Source organism: Oncorhynchus nerka, linkage group LG17, assembly GCF_034236695.1.
Source record: "Oncorhynchus nerka isolate Pitt River linkage group LG17, Oner_Uvic_2.0, whole genome shotgun sequence".
NCBI lineage: Eukaryota > Metazoa > Chordata > Actinopteri > Salmoniformes > Salmonidae > Oncorhynchus > Oncorhynchus nerka.
The window spans coordinates 6,327,968-6,344,332 of NC_088412.1; the positions used below are offsets into that span (position 1 = coordinate 6,327,968).

Genomic DNA, 16,365 nt, shown 5'->3' on the forward strand with positions numbered 1-16,365 from the left:
CACTATCAGATTAGAGCCATAAGGGAGACTAGAAATCTTCCAGCCCACTACCACTATCAGATCAGAGCCATAAGGAGATTAAGCATCTACCACTACCACATTAGTGCCGTAAGGAGACTAGACATCTACCACCCGCTACCACTATCAGATTAGAGCCTTAAAGAGACTGAGACATCTACCACCCCACTACCACTATCAGATTGAGAGCCATAAGGGTGTCCTGACATCTACCACTACCAGATTAAAGCCATAAGGAGACTAGACATATACCACCCACAACCACTATCGGATTAGGAGCCGTGGGGAGACTAGACATCTACCACCCACTACCACTATCAGGTCGGAGCCATAAGGGAGACTAGACATCTACCACCCCTACCACTATCAGATTAGAGCCGTAAGGAGACTAGAAATCTTCCAGCCCACTACCACTATCAGATCAGAGCCATAGGGATACTAGACATAACACACAACTACCACTATCAAATTAGAGGCTGTAAGGAGACTAGTTTCCCCTTACCACACAGCTACCACTATCCAGATTAGAGATGTAAGGAGATTAGACATCTACCACTACAGATTAAAGCCATAGGGAGCCTGCATCACCACCCCCACAACCACTATCAGATTGAAGCCATAAGGAGATTAGACATCTACCACTATCAGATTAGAGCTGTAGGAAATTTAGACATCTACCACCCCCACTATATCAGATTAGGCCTTCAGGAGACTAGACATCTACCACCTACCAGATTAAAGCCATAAGGGGACTGGAGCATCTACCACCCCTATACATGATCAGATTAGGCCAGAGCTAGACATCTACCACTGCAGATTAGAAGCCATACGAAGTCTAGACACTACCACTATCATATTGAAACCATAAAGGAGACTGGCATCTACAACCCCTCTACTACTATAGGATTTAGAGCCACTTAGTGGAGCCTAGACATCACCACCCCCACCACCACTATCAGATTAGGCTGTAAGGGAGACTAGACATCTACCACCCCACTACACCACTATCCACATTAGAGCCATAAGGAGACTAGAAATCTTCAAGCCCACCACTATCAGATCAGAGCCATAAGGGATACTGAGACACATAACACACAACTACCACTATCAAGTAGAGCTGTAAGGAGACTAGACATCTACCTACCACTATCAGATTAGAGCCATAGGAGAGACTAGAAATCTTCCAGCCCTACACCACTATCAGATCAGAGCCATAAGGGATACTTGACACCACTGCATAACTACCACTATCAGATTAGAGCCAACAAAGGAGATTAAACATCTACCACACCAGATTGTGTATTAGGAGCTAGACATCGTCCAGCCCTACCACTATCAGATCCAAGCCATAAGTGGTACTAGACACACCACACAACTACCACTGCAGATTAGAGATGCAAAGGAGTGACATCTACCTACCGAATTAAAGCCATAAAGGGGCCTTAACATCCTGCCACCACCACAACACTATCAGATTAGAGCCATAGGAATTAGACATCTACCACTATCAGATTAAAGCTGTAAAGGAGACTAGACATCTACCCCTACCCACTATCAGATTAGGCCTTCAGGAGACCCCAGACATCCTGCAGATTAAAGCCATAGGGAGACTAGGCATCTACCTATACATGATCAGATTAGGCCTTAAGGAGACTAGGCATCTACCCACCAGATTGAGAGCCATCGGTCTAGACACTACCACTATCATATTAGAGCCATAAGGAGACTGACATCTACAACCCTCTACCACTAGCAAGATTAGAGCCATAGGGAGCCTAGACATCTAAGACCCCACCACCACTATCAGATTAGAGCCGTGAGGAGACTGGAGACATCTACCACCCCCACTACCACTATCAGATTAGAGCCATAGGGAGGCAAAGAAATATACCACCCCACCACCACTATCAGATTGAGAGCTTTAAAAGGAGACTGGACATCTCCACCCCACTACCCACTATCAGATTAGAGCCATAAGGAGGACATCCCAACTTCACTATCTGATTAAGAGCCAGGAGACTAGACATCTTTCAACCCCTACCACTATCAGATCAGAGCCTAAGGGATACTAGACACATACCACACCATTACCACCTATCAGATTAGTGCCATAGAGGACACAAAAATCTACCACCCCACTACTATTAGATTAGAGCCGTGGGAGACTAGACATCTACACCCACTACCACTATCCAGATTAGAGCCATAAGGGAGACTAAATCTTCCAGCCCTACCACTATCAGATCAGAGCCATAGGGATACTAGACACATATACACAACTACCACTATCACATTAGGCTGTAAAAGGGGCCAGAGCATCTACCACCCCACTGCCACTATCAGATTAGAGCCATAAGGGAGACTGGGAAATCTTCCAGCCTACCACTATCAGAGCAGAGCCATGAGGATACTAGAGACATACCACATACCACTATCTTATTAGAGCTGTAAAGGAGATTGGACATCTACACCAACCACTATCAGATTAGAGCCATGAAAGGAGATTAAGCATCTACGACTACCGAATTAAAGCCGTAAAGGAGACTGGACATCTACCATCCCACCACTATCAGATTAGAGCTTTAAAGGAGACTAGACATCTACCCCACACACCACTATCAGATTAGAGCCGTAAGGAGACATACCCGACTTCACTATCGAGTTAGAGCCTGGGAAGACTAGACATCTTCAGCCCCTACCACTATCAGATTAGAGCCATCAGGACCCTAGAACGCCACACAACTACCCTATCAGATTAGAGCTGTAAAGGAGACATCTACCACCCACAACCACTATCAGATTGAGCCATAAAGGAGATTAAACATCTGACTACCAGATTAGAGCCGTAAAGGAGACTGGAGCATCTGCATCCCACCACCACTATCAGATTAAGCTTTAAAAGAATGAACTCTACCACCCCCACTACCACTATCAGATTAGAGCCATTAGGGGTGTCTAGGCATCTACCACTACCAGATTAAAAATATAAGGAGCTAGATATCTACCACCCACAACCACTATCAGATTAGGCCATAAAAGGAATTGGGCATCTACCACTTACCAGTTAGAGCCATAGGGAGTCTAGACACCACTATCCAAGTGGGGCCATAAGGGACTGGAGCATCACAGCCCCTCTGCCACTAAGATTAGAGCCATAATAGACCCTAGACATCTACCACCCCACCACCACTATCAGATTAGAGCCGTGGGAGACTAGACATCTACCACCTACCCACTATTTAAGGCCATAAGGAGGCCATCTTCCAGCCCACTACTATCAGATCAGAGCCATAAGGATACTGAACACGCACCCACCAGTACCCACTATCAGATTAGTGCCATAGAACACCAAAAATCTACCCACTACCACTATCAGAATAGAGCCGTGAGGAGACTGGTCATCTACCACCCTACCACTATCAGATTAGAGCCGTAAGGAGACTTGGCATCTACCATCCCACCACTATCAGGTGGAGAGCTTTAAAGGAGACTGAGGCATCTACCACCCCACTACCACTATCAGGTAAGAGCGTACAAGGAGCCTTCTACCACAGGAAATACCCACTATCTGATTAGAGGCCAGGGAGACTAGACACATCTTCCAGCCCCACTACCACTATCCAGGTTAGAGCCACCAGGAGACTAGACATCTTCAACCTACCACTATCAGATTAGACACATTAAAAAGGCCACATCTACCCCCACTACCACTATCAGATTGGGAGCCGTCAGGGAGGCTAGAGCATCTACCACCCACAGCCACTATCAGATTAGAGCCATGGGAGATTAGGCATCTACCACTATCAGATTAGGCAGTAAAGGAGACTAGACATCTACCACCCCAACACCACTATCAGATTAGAGCCGTAGGGAGACTAGACATCTACCACCCCACTACCACTATCAGATTAGAGCCATAAGGAGACTAGAAATCTTCCAGCCCTACCACTATCAGATCAGAGACATAAGGGATAGTAGACACCATACACAACTACTGCACTATCAGATTGAGGCCGTAGGGGAGACTGAACATCTACCACCCCACTACCACTATCAGATTAGAGCCGTAAGGGAGACTGGAGCATCTACCACCCCAGAGCCACTATCAGATTAGAGCCATAAAGGAGATTAGACATCTACCACTATCAGATTAGAGCCGTAAAGGAGACTAGACATCTACCACCACCACCACTATCAGATTAGAGCAGTAGGGGAGACTGGACATCTACCCCTCCACCACTATCAGATTAGAGCACATAAGGAGACTAGAAATCTTCCAGCCCACTACCACTATCAGATCAGAGCCACAGGGAGATTAAACATCTACCACTACCACATTAGTGCCGTAGAGAGACTAGAGCATCTACCCCACGCTACCACTGTCAGATTAGAGCAACTTAAAGGGAACTAGACATCCACCACCCCACTACCACTATCAGATTAGAGCCATGGGGTGTCTAGACATCTACCACCTCGAGATTAAAGCCCTTAGGGGACTGAACAGACGCCGCACCCTACCACTATCAGATTAGAGGCCATAAGGGAGCCCCTTGACATCCACACCCCACCACCACTATCCACAGGTCAGAGCCGTTGGGAAGACCAGACATCTGCCACCACCACTACCACTATCAGATTAGAGGCCATAAGGGAGACTAGAAATGCTCACCAGCCCACTACCACTATCCAGATCAGAGCCAGCAGGGCGCAGACATCTACCACCCCACCTACCCACTATCAGATTAGGACCGATGAGGAGGGCTAGAACATCTACCACCACTACCACTATCAGATTAGAGCCATAAGGGAGACTAGAAATCTTCCAGCCCTCTACCACTATCAGATCAGAGCCACTTGGGGATGCTAGGCACATAGCACACACAACTACCACTATCAAATTAGAGCTGTAAGGGACCGAGACATCCACCACCCACTACCACTATCCAAGATTGAGAGCCATAAGGAGACTGAAAATCTTCCAGCCCACTACCACTATCAGATCAAAGAGCCATGCAAGGGATACCCGAGCGCTTACCACAACTACCACTATCAGATTGAGAGCCATAAGGGAGATTAAACATCTACCACTACCAGATTGGTGCCGTAAGGAGACCCAGACGTGAGTCCAGCCCACACTACACTAATCAGATCAGGAGCCAAAGGTGGTACTAGACACCTTCACCACACAACTGCCACTATCCAGATTAGAGCTGTAAAGGAGGTGGGCATCTACCACTACCAGATTAAAGCCATAAGGGGACACTTAACATCTACCACCCCACCCACTATCGAATTAGAGAGTAAGGGAGACTGAGCATCTGCCACCCCACTACCACTGTCAGATTAGAGCCATAAGGGGGACAGAAATCTTCAGCCTACCACTATCAGATCAGAGCCATAAGGGATACTTGACACACAACTACATGTCACTATCAGATTAGAACCGTGGGAGACTAGACATCTACCACCCCACAACCACTATCAGATTAGAATATAAGGAGATTAGACATCTATATCAGATTAGAGCTGCTTAAAGGAATAGACATCTACCACCCCACTACTATCAGATTGAGCCTTCAGGAGATAGACATCTACCACACCAGATTAAACCATAGGGAGACTAGACATCTACACCCTATACATGATCAGATTAGGCAGCAAGACTAGACATCTACCACTACCAGATTAGAGCCATAGGGGTCTAGACAATGCCACTATCATATTAGAGCCATAAAGGAGACTAGACATCTGGCCTCTACCACTATAAGATTAGAGCCATGAGGAACTGGACATCTAAGACCCCTACCCACTATCAGATTAGAGCAAATGAGAACTAGACATCTACCACCCCACCACCACTATCAGGTGGAAGCCATAAAGGAGAATAAGTATATACCCCCACCACCACTATTAGATTAGAGCTTTAAGGGACTAGACATCCACCCCACTACCACTATCAGGTGGGAAAAACTACCACCAACTTCCACTATCTGATTAGAGCCATAAGGAGACTAGACATCTTCAGCCCACTACCTCTATCAGATCAGAGCCATGAGGGATACTAGACACATACCACACCATTACCACTATCAGATTTGCCATAAGAGACACCAAAAATCTACCACCCACTACTACTATTAGATTAGAGCCGTAAAGGAGACTAGACATCTACCACCCACTACCACTATCAGATTAGAGCCATAAGGAGACTAGAAATCTACCACCCCTACCACTATCAGATTAGAGCCATAAGGGAGACTAGACATCTACCACCCCACCACCACTATCAGATTAGAGCCATAAGGGAGACTAGACATCTACCACCACTACCACTATCAGATTAGAGCCATAAGGAGACTAGAAATCTTCCAGCCCACTACCACTATCAGATCAGAGCCATAAGGGATACTAGACACATAACACACAACTACCACTATCAAATTAGAGCTGTAAAGGAGACTAGACATCTACCACCCCACTACCACTATCAGATTAGAGTCATAAGGGAGACTAGAAATCTTCCAGCCCACTACCACTATCAGATCAGAGCCATAAGGGATACTTGACACATACCACACAACTACCACTATCAGATTAGAGCCATAAAGGAGATTAAACATCTACCACTACCAGATTAGTGCCGTAAAGGAGACTAGACATCGTCCAGCCCACTACCACTATCAGATCAGAGCCATAACTGGTACTAGACACATACCACACAACTACCACTATCAGATTAGAGCTGTAAAGGAGATTAGACATCTACCACTACCAGATTAAAGCCATAAGGAGAGCCTTAACATCTACCACCCCACCACCACTATCAGATTAGAGCCGTAAGGAGACTAGACATCTACCACCCCACTACCACTATCAGATTAGAGCCATAAGGAGACTAGAAATCTTCCAGCCCACTACCACTATCAGATCAGAGCCATAAGGAGACTAGACATCTACCACCCCACCACCACTATCAGATTAGAGCCGTAAGGAGACTAGACATCTACCACCCCACTACCACTATCAGATTAGAGCCATAAGGAGACTAGAAATCTTCCAGCCCACTACCACTATCAGATCAGAGCCATAAGGGATACTAGACACATAACACACAACTACCACTATCAAATTAGAGCTGTAAAGGAGACTAGACATCTACCACCCCACTACCACTATCAGATTAGAGCCATAAGGGAGACTAGAAATCTTCCAGCCCACTACCACTATCAGATCAGAGCCATAAGGGATACTAGACACATAACACACAACTACCACTATCAAATTAGAGCTGTAAAGGAGACTAGACATCTACCACCCCACTACCACTATCAGATTAGAGCCATAAGGGAGACTAGAAATCTTCCAGCCCACTACCACTATCAGATCAGAGCCATAAGGGATACTTGACACATACCACACAACTACCACTATCAGATTAGAGCCATAAAGGAGATTAAACATCTACCACTACCAGATTAGTTCCGTAAAGGAGACTAGACATCGTCCAGCCCACTACCACTATCAGATCAGAGCCATAAGTGGTACTAGACACATACCACACAACTACCACTATCAGATTAGAGCTGTAAAGGAGATTAGACATCTACCACTACCAGATTAAAGCCATAAGGGAGCCTTAACATCTACCACCCCACCACCACTATCAGATTAGAGCCGTAAGGGAGACTAGACATCTACCACCCCACTACCACTATCAGATTAGAGCCATAAGGGAGACTAGAAATCTTCCAGCCCACTACCACTATCAGATCAGAGCCATAAGGGATACTAGACACATACACACAACTACCACTATCAAATTAGAGCTGTAAAGGAGACTCAGACATCTACCACCCCACTACCACTATCAGATTAGAGCCATAAGGAGACTAGAAATCTTCCAGCCCACTACCACTATCAGATCAGAGCCATAAGGGATACTTGACACATACCACACAACTACCACTATCAGATTAGAGCCATAAAGGAGATTAAACATCTACCACTACCAGATTAGTGCCGTAAAGGAGACTAGACATCGTCCAGCCCACTACCACTATCAGATCAGAGCCATAAGGGATACTAGACACAGACCACACAACTACCACTATCAGATTAGAGCTGTAAAGGAGACTAGACATCTACCACCCCACTACCACTATCAGATTAGAGCCATATGAGGAGCCTAGAAATCTTCCAGCCAACTACCACTATCAGATCAGTGCCAGGGATACTTGACACATACCACACAACTACCACTATCAGATTAGAGCCGTGGCGAGAGACTAGACATCTACCCCCACAACCACTATCAGATTAGAGCCATAAAGGAGATTAGACATCTACCACTATCAGATTAGAGCTGTAAAGGAGACTAGACATCTACCACCCCACTACCACTATCAGATTAGAGCCTTCAGGGAGACTAGACATCTACCACTACCAGATTAAAGCCATAAGGGAGACTAGACATCTACCACCCCTATACATGATCAGATTAGAGCCTTAAAGGAGACTAGACATCTACCACTACCAGATTAGAGCCATAAGGGAGTCTAGACACTACCACTATCATATTAGAGCCATAAAGGAGACTAGACATCTACAACCCCTCTACCACTATAAGATTAGAGCCATAAGGGAGCCTAGACATCTAAGACCCCACCACCACTATCAGATTAGAGCCGTAAGGGAGACTAGACATCTACCACCCCACTACCACTATCAGATTAGAGCCATAAAAGGGAGAATAGAAATATACCACCCCACCACCACTATCAGATTACAGCTTTAAAGGAGACTAGACATCTACCACCCCACTACCACTATCAGATTAGAGCCGTAAGGAAGACATCTACCACCCAACTTCCACTATCTGATTAGAGCCATAGGGAGACTAGACATCTTCCAGCCCACTACCACTATCAGATCAGAGCCATAAGGATACTAGACACATACCACACCATTACCACTATCAGATTAGTGCCATAAGAGACACCAAAATCTACCACCCCACTACTACTATTAGATTAGAGCCGTAAAGGAGACTAGACATCTACCACCCTACCACTATCAGATTAGAGCCATAAGGAGACTAGAAATCTTCAGCCCACTACCACTATCAGATCAGAGCCATAAGGGATACTAGACACATACCACACAACTACCACTATCACATTAGAGCTGTAAAAGAGACTAGACATCTACCACCCCACTACCACTATCAGATTAGAGCCATAAGGGAGACTATAAATCTTCCAGCCCACTACCACTATCAGAGCAGAGCCATAAGGGATACTAGAGACATACCACACAACTACCACTATCATATTAGAGCTGTAAAGGAGACTAGACAGCTACCACCCCAAACCACTATCAGATTAGAGCCATGAAGGAGATTAAACATCTACGACTACCAGATTAGAGCCGTAAGGAGACTAGACATCTACCATCCCACCACCACTATCAGATTAGAGCTTTAAAGGAGACTAGACATCTACCACCCCACTACCACTATCAGATTAGAGCCGTAAGGAAGACATCTACCACCCGACTTCCACTATCTGATTAGAGCCATAAGGGGAGACTAGAAATCTTCAGCCCACTACCACTATCAGATCAGAGTCATAGGGATACTAGACACATACCACACAACTACCACTATCAAATTAGAGCTGTAAAGGAGACTAGACATCTACCACCCCACTACCACTATCAGATTAGAGCCATAAGGGAGACTAGAAATCTTCCAGCCCACTACCACTATCAGATCAGAGCCATAAGGGATACTTGACACATACCACACAACTACCACTATCAGATTAGAGCCATAAAGGAGATTAAACATCTACCACTACCAGATTAGTGCCGTAAAGGAGACTAGACATCGTCAGCCCACTACCACTATCAGATCAGAGCCATAAGGGATACTAGACACAGACCACACAACTACCACTATCAGATTAGAGCTGTAAAGGAGACTAGACATCTACCACCCCACTACCACTATCAGATTAGAGCCATAAGGGAGCCTAGAAATCTTCCAGCCAACTACCACTATCAGATCAGTGCCATAAGGGATACTTGACACATACCACACAACTACCACTATCAGATTAGAGCCGTAAGGGAGACTAGACATCTACCACCCCACAACCACTATCAGATTAGAGCCAAAGGAGATTAGACATCTACCACTATCAGATTAGAGCTGTAAAGGAGACTAGACATCTACCACCCCACTACCACTATCAGATTAGAGCCTTCAGGAGACTAGACATCTACCACTACCAGATTAAAGCCATAAGGAGACTAGACATCTACCACCCCTATACATGATCAGATTAGAGCCTTAAAGGAGACTAGACATCTACCACTACCAGATTAGAGCCATAAGGAGTCTAGACACTACCACTATCATATTAGAGCCATAAAGGAGACTAGACATCTACAACCCCTCTACCACTATAAGATTAGAGCCATAAGGAGCCTAGACATCTAAGACCCCACCACCACTATCAGATTAGAGCCGTAAGGAGACTAGACATCTACCACCCCACTACCACTATCAGATTAGAGCCATAAAAAGGGAGAATAGAAATATACCACCCACCACCACTATCAGATTACAGCTTTAAAGGAGACTAGACATCTACCACCCCACTACCACTATCAGATTAGAGCCGTAAGGAAGACATCTACCACCCAACTTCCACTATTGATTAGAGCCGTAAAGGAGACCAGACATCTACCACCCCACTACCACTATCAGATTAGAGCCATAAGGAGACTAGAAATCTTCCAGCCCCTACCACTATCAGATCAGAGCCATAAGGGATACTAGACACATACCACACAACTACCACTATCACATTAGAGCTGTAAAGAGACTAGACATCTACCACCCCACTACCACTATCAGATTAGAGCCATAAGGAGACTAGAAATCTTCCAGCCCACTACCACTATCAGAGCAGAGCCATAAGGGATACTAGAGACATACCACACAACTACCACTATCATATTAGAGCTGTAAAGGAGACTAGACAGCTACCACCCCTAACCACTATCAGATTAGAGCCATGAAGGAGATTAAACATCTACGACTACCAGATTAGAGCCGTAAAGGAGACTAGACATCTACCATCCCACCACCACTATCAGATTAGAGCTTTAAGGAGACTAGACATCTACCACCCCACTACCACTATCAGATTAGAGCCGTAAGGAGACATCTACCACCGACTTCCACTATCTGATTAGAGCCATAAGGAGACTAGACATCTTCCAGCCCACTACCACTATCAGATTAGAGCCATCAGGAGACTAGAGATATTCCACACAACTACCACTATCAGATTAGAGCTGTAAAGGAGACATCCCACACAACCACTATCAGATTAGAGCCGTAAGGGAGACTAGACATCTACCATCCCACCACCACTATCAGATTAGAGCTTTAAAGGAGACTAGACATCTACCACCCCACTACCACTATCAGATTAGAGCCATTAGGGTGTCTAGACATCTACCACTACCAGATTAAAGCCATAAGGAGACTAGATATCTACCCACAACCACTATCAGATTAGAGCCATAAAGGAGATTAGACATCTACCACTATCAGATTAGAGCTGTAAAGGAGACTAGACATCTACCACCCCTATACATGATCAGATTAGAGCCTTAAAGGAGACTAGACATCTACCACTCCCAGATTAGAGCCATAAGGAGTCCACTACCACTATCATATTAGAGCCATAAAGGAGACTAGACATCTACAACCCCTCTACCACTATAAGATTAGAGCCATAAAGGAGAATAGACATCTACCACCCACTACCACTATCAGATTAGAGTAAAAGGGAGAATAGAACATCTACCATCCCACCACCACTATCAGATTAGAGCTTTAAAGGAGACTAGACATCTACCGACTACCACTATCAGATTAGAGCCGTAAGGAGACTAGACTTCCACTATCTGATTAGAGCCATAAGGGAGACTAGACATCCCAGCCCACTACCACTATCAGATTAGAGCCATAAGGAGACTAGACATCTTCCAGCCCACTACCACTATCAGATTAGAGCCGTAAGGAGACTAGACATCTACCACCCCACTACCACTATCAGATTAGAGCCATAAGAGAGACTAGAAATCTTCCAGCCCACTACCACTATCAGATCAGAGCCATAAGGGATACTAGACACATAACACACAACTACCACTATCAAATTAGAGCTGTAAAGGAGACTAGACATCTACCACCCCACTACCACTATCAGATTAGAGCCATAAGGAGACTAGAAATCTTCAGCCCACTACCACTATCAGAGCAGAGCCATAAGGGATACTTGACATACCACACAACTACCACTATCATATTAGACTGTAAAGGAGATTAGACATCTACCACCCCACAACCACTATCAGATTAGAGCATGAAGGAGATTAAACATCTCGACTACCAGATTAAAGCCGTAAACATCTACCATCCCACCACACTATCAGATTAGAGCTTTAAGGAGACTAGACATCTACCACCCCACTACCACTATCAGATTAGAGCACTATGAGACATCCCATCGACTTCCACTATCTGATTAGAGCCATAAGGAGACTAGAAATCTTCCAGCCACTACCACTATCAGATCAGAGTCATAAGGGATACTAGACACATACCACACAACTACCACTATCAAATTAGAGCTGTAAAGGAGACTAGACATCTACCACCCCACTACCACTATCAGATTAGAGCCATAAGGGAGACTAGAAATCTTCCAGCCCACTACCACTATCAGATCAGAGCCATAAGGGATACTTGACACATACCACACAACTACCACTATCAGATTAGAGCCATAAAGGAGATTAAACATCTACCACTACCAGATTAGTGCCGTAAAGGAGACTAGACATCGTCCAGCCCACTACCACTATCAGATCAGAGCCATAAGGGATACTAGACACAGACCACACAACTACCACTATCAGATTAGAGCTGTAAAGGAGACTAGACATCTACCACCCCACTACCACTATCAGATTAGAGCCATAAGGAGCCTAGAAATCTTCCAGCCACAAACCACTATCAGATTCAGTGCCATCAGAGGGATACTTGACATCTACCACCCTAAGTCACAAGAGACTAGAATCTACCACTCCCAGATTAGAGCCATAAGGAGACTATCATAGACATAGACATCTACCCTCTACCACTATAAGATTAGAGCCATAAGAATAGACATCTACCACTATCAGATTAGAGCCATGTAAGGGAGACTAGAAATCTACCATCCCACCACTATCAGATTAGAGCTTTAAAGGAGACTAGACATCTACCACCCCACCTACCACTATCAGATTAGAGCCATAGGGAGACTTCCACCCGACTTATCTGATTAGAGGAGACAGACATCTTCAGCCCACTACCACTATCAGATTAGAGCCATAGACATCTTCCAGCCCACTACTATCAGATTAGAGCCGTAAGGAGACATCTACCACCCCACTACCACTATCTGATTAGAGCCATAAGAGAGACTAGAAATCTTCCAGCCCACTACCACTATCAGATCAGAGCCAAGGGATACTAGACACATAACACACAACTACCACTATCAAATTAGAGCTGTAAAGGAGACTAGACATCTACCACCACTACCACTATCAGATTAGAGCCATTCAGAAATCTTCAGCCCACTACCACTATCAGAGGAGAGCCTAGAAATCTTACCACCAACTACCACTATCAGATTAGAGCCATAAGGGAGATTAGACATCTACCACCCCACAACCACTATCAGATTAGAGCCATGAAGGAGATTAAACATCTACTACCAGATTAGAGCCGTAAAGGAGACTAGACATCTACCATCCCACCACCACTATCAGATTAGAGCTTTAAGGAGACTAGACATCTACCACCCTACTACCACTATCAGATTAGAGCCGTAAGGAGACTAGACATCACCCGACTTCCACTATCTGATTAGAGCCATAAGGGAGACTAGAAATCTTCCAGCCCACTACACTATCAGATCAGAGTCATAAGGATACTGACACATACCACACAACTACCACTATCAAATTAGAGCTGTAAAGGAGACTAGACATCTACCACCCCACCACCACTATCAGATTAGAGCCAAGGGAGACTAGAAATCTTCAGCCCACTATCAGATCAGAGCCATAAGGGATACTTGACACTACCACACAACTACCACTATCAGATTAGAGCCATAAAAGGAGATTAAACATCTACCACTACCAGATTAGTGCCGTAAGGAGACTAGACATCGTCCAGCCCACCACTATCAGATCAGAGCCATAAGGATACTAGACACAGACCACACAACTACCACTATCAGATTAGAGCTGTAAAGGAGACTGACATCTACCACCCCACTACCACTATCAGATTAGAGCCATAAGGGAGCCTAGAAATCTTCCAGCCAACTACCACTATCAGATCAGAGCCATAAGGGATACTAGACACAACTACCACTATCAGATTAGAGCCATAAGGAGATTAGACATCTACTGCCAGATAGAGCTGTAAAAGGAGACTAGACATCTACCACCCCACTACCACTATCAGATTAGACTAGGGAGACTAGACATCTACCACTACCAGATTTAAGGAGACTAGACATCTACCACCCCTATACATGATCAGATTAAAGGAGACTAGACATCTACCACTACCAGATTTAGAGCCATAAGGAGTCTAGACACTACCACTATCATATTAGAGCCATAAAGGAGACTAGACATCTTCCAGCCCACTACCACTATCAGATCAGAGCCATAAGGGATACTAGACACAGACCACACAACTACCACTATCAGATTAGAGCTGTAAAAGAGACTAGACATCTACCACCCCACTACCACTATCAGATTAGAGCCATAAGGGAGCCTAGAAATCTTCCAGCCAACTACCACTATCAGATCAGTGCCATAAGGGATACTTGACACATACCACACAACTACCACTATCATATTAGAGCTGTAAGGAGACTAGACATCTACCACCCACAACCACTATCAGATTAGAGCCATAAAGGAGATTAAACATCTACCACTACCAGATTAGAGCCAGTAAAGGAGACTAGACATCTACCATCCCACCACCACTATCAGATTAGAGCTTTAAAGGAGACTAGACATCTACCACCCCACTACCACTATCAGATTAGAGCCGTAAGGGAGACATCTACCACCCGACTTCCACTATCTGATTAGAGCCATAAGGGAGACTAGACATCTTCCAGCCCACTACCACTATCAGATTAGAGCCATCAGGGAGACTAGAGATATACCACACAACTACCACTATCAGATTAGAGCTGTAAAGGAGACATCTACCACCCCACAACCACTATCAGATTAGAGCCATAAAGGAGATTAAACATCTACGACTACCAGATTAGAGCCGTAAAGGAGACTAGACATCTACCATCCCACCACCACTATCAGATTAGAGCTTTAAAGGAGACTAGACATCTACCACCCCACTACCACTATCAGATTAGAGCCATTAGGGTGTCTAGACATCTACCACTACCAGATTAAAGCCATAAGGGAGACTAGATATCTACCACCCCACAACCACTATCAGATTAGAGCCATAAAGGAGATTAGACATCTACCACTATCAGATTAGAGCCGTAAAGGAGACTAGACATCTACCACCCCTATACATGATCAGATTAGAGCCTTAAAGGAGACTAGACATCTACCACTCCCAGATTAGAGCCATAAGGGAGTCTAGACACTACCACTATCATATTAGAGCCATAAAGGAGACTAGACATCTACAACCCCTCTACCACTATAAGATTAGAGCCATAAGGGAGAATAGACATCTACCACCCCACTACCACTATCAGATTAGAGCCATAAAAGGGAGAATAGAAATCTACCATCCCACCACCACTATCAGATTAGAGCTTTAAAGGAGACTAGACATCTACCACCCCACTACCACTATCAGATTAGAGCCGTAAGGGAGCCTTCTACCACCCGACTTCCACTATCTGATTAGAGCCATAAGGGAGACTAGACATCTTCCAGCCCACTACCACTATCAGATTAGAGCCATAAGGAGACTAGACATCTTCCAGCCCACTACCACTATCAGATTAGAGCCGTAGGGAGACTAGACATCTACCACCCCACTACCACTATCAGATTAGAGCCATAAAGAGAGACTAGAAATCTTCCAGCCCACTACCACTATCAGATCAGAGCCATAAGGGATACTAGACACATAACACACAACTACCACTATCAAATTAGAGCTGTAAAGGAGACTAGACATCTACCACCCCACTACCA

General features: G+C 44.9%; 2 protein-coding genes across 2 annotated transcripts in view; one reads left to right on the forward strand and one right to left on the reverse strand.

The window, feature by feature from the left end:
• The window catches only part of LOC135561308 (tripartite motif-containing protein 16-like), a 12,376-nt gene extending 9,284 nt beyond the window's left edge, over positions 1-3,092 (reverse strand). Inside the window, exon 1 of the mRNA XM_065002750.1 lies at positions 3,080-3,092. Within this exon, the coding sequence (XP_064858822.1) occupies positions 3,080-3,092 (13 nt within the window). The remainder of the gene's footprint in view (positions 1-3,079) is intronic.
• LOC135561380 (E3 ubiquitin/ISG15 ligase TRIM25-like) overlaps positions 1-16,365 on the forward strand; it is a 426,185-nt gene that overhangs the window by 43,618 nt on the left and 366,202 nt on the right. The gene's annotated exons all lie outside the window — the stretch shown is intronic.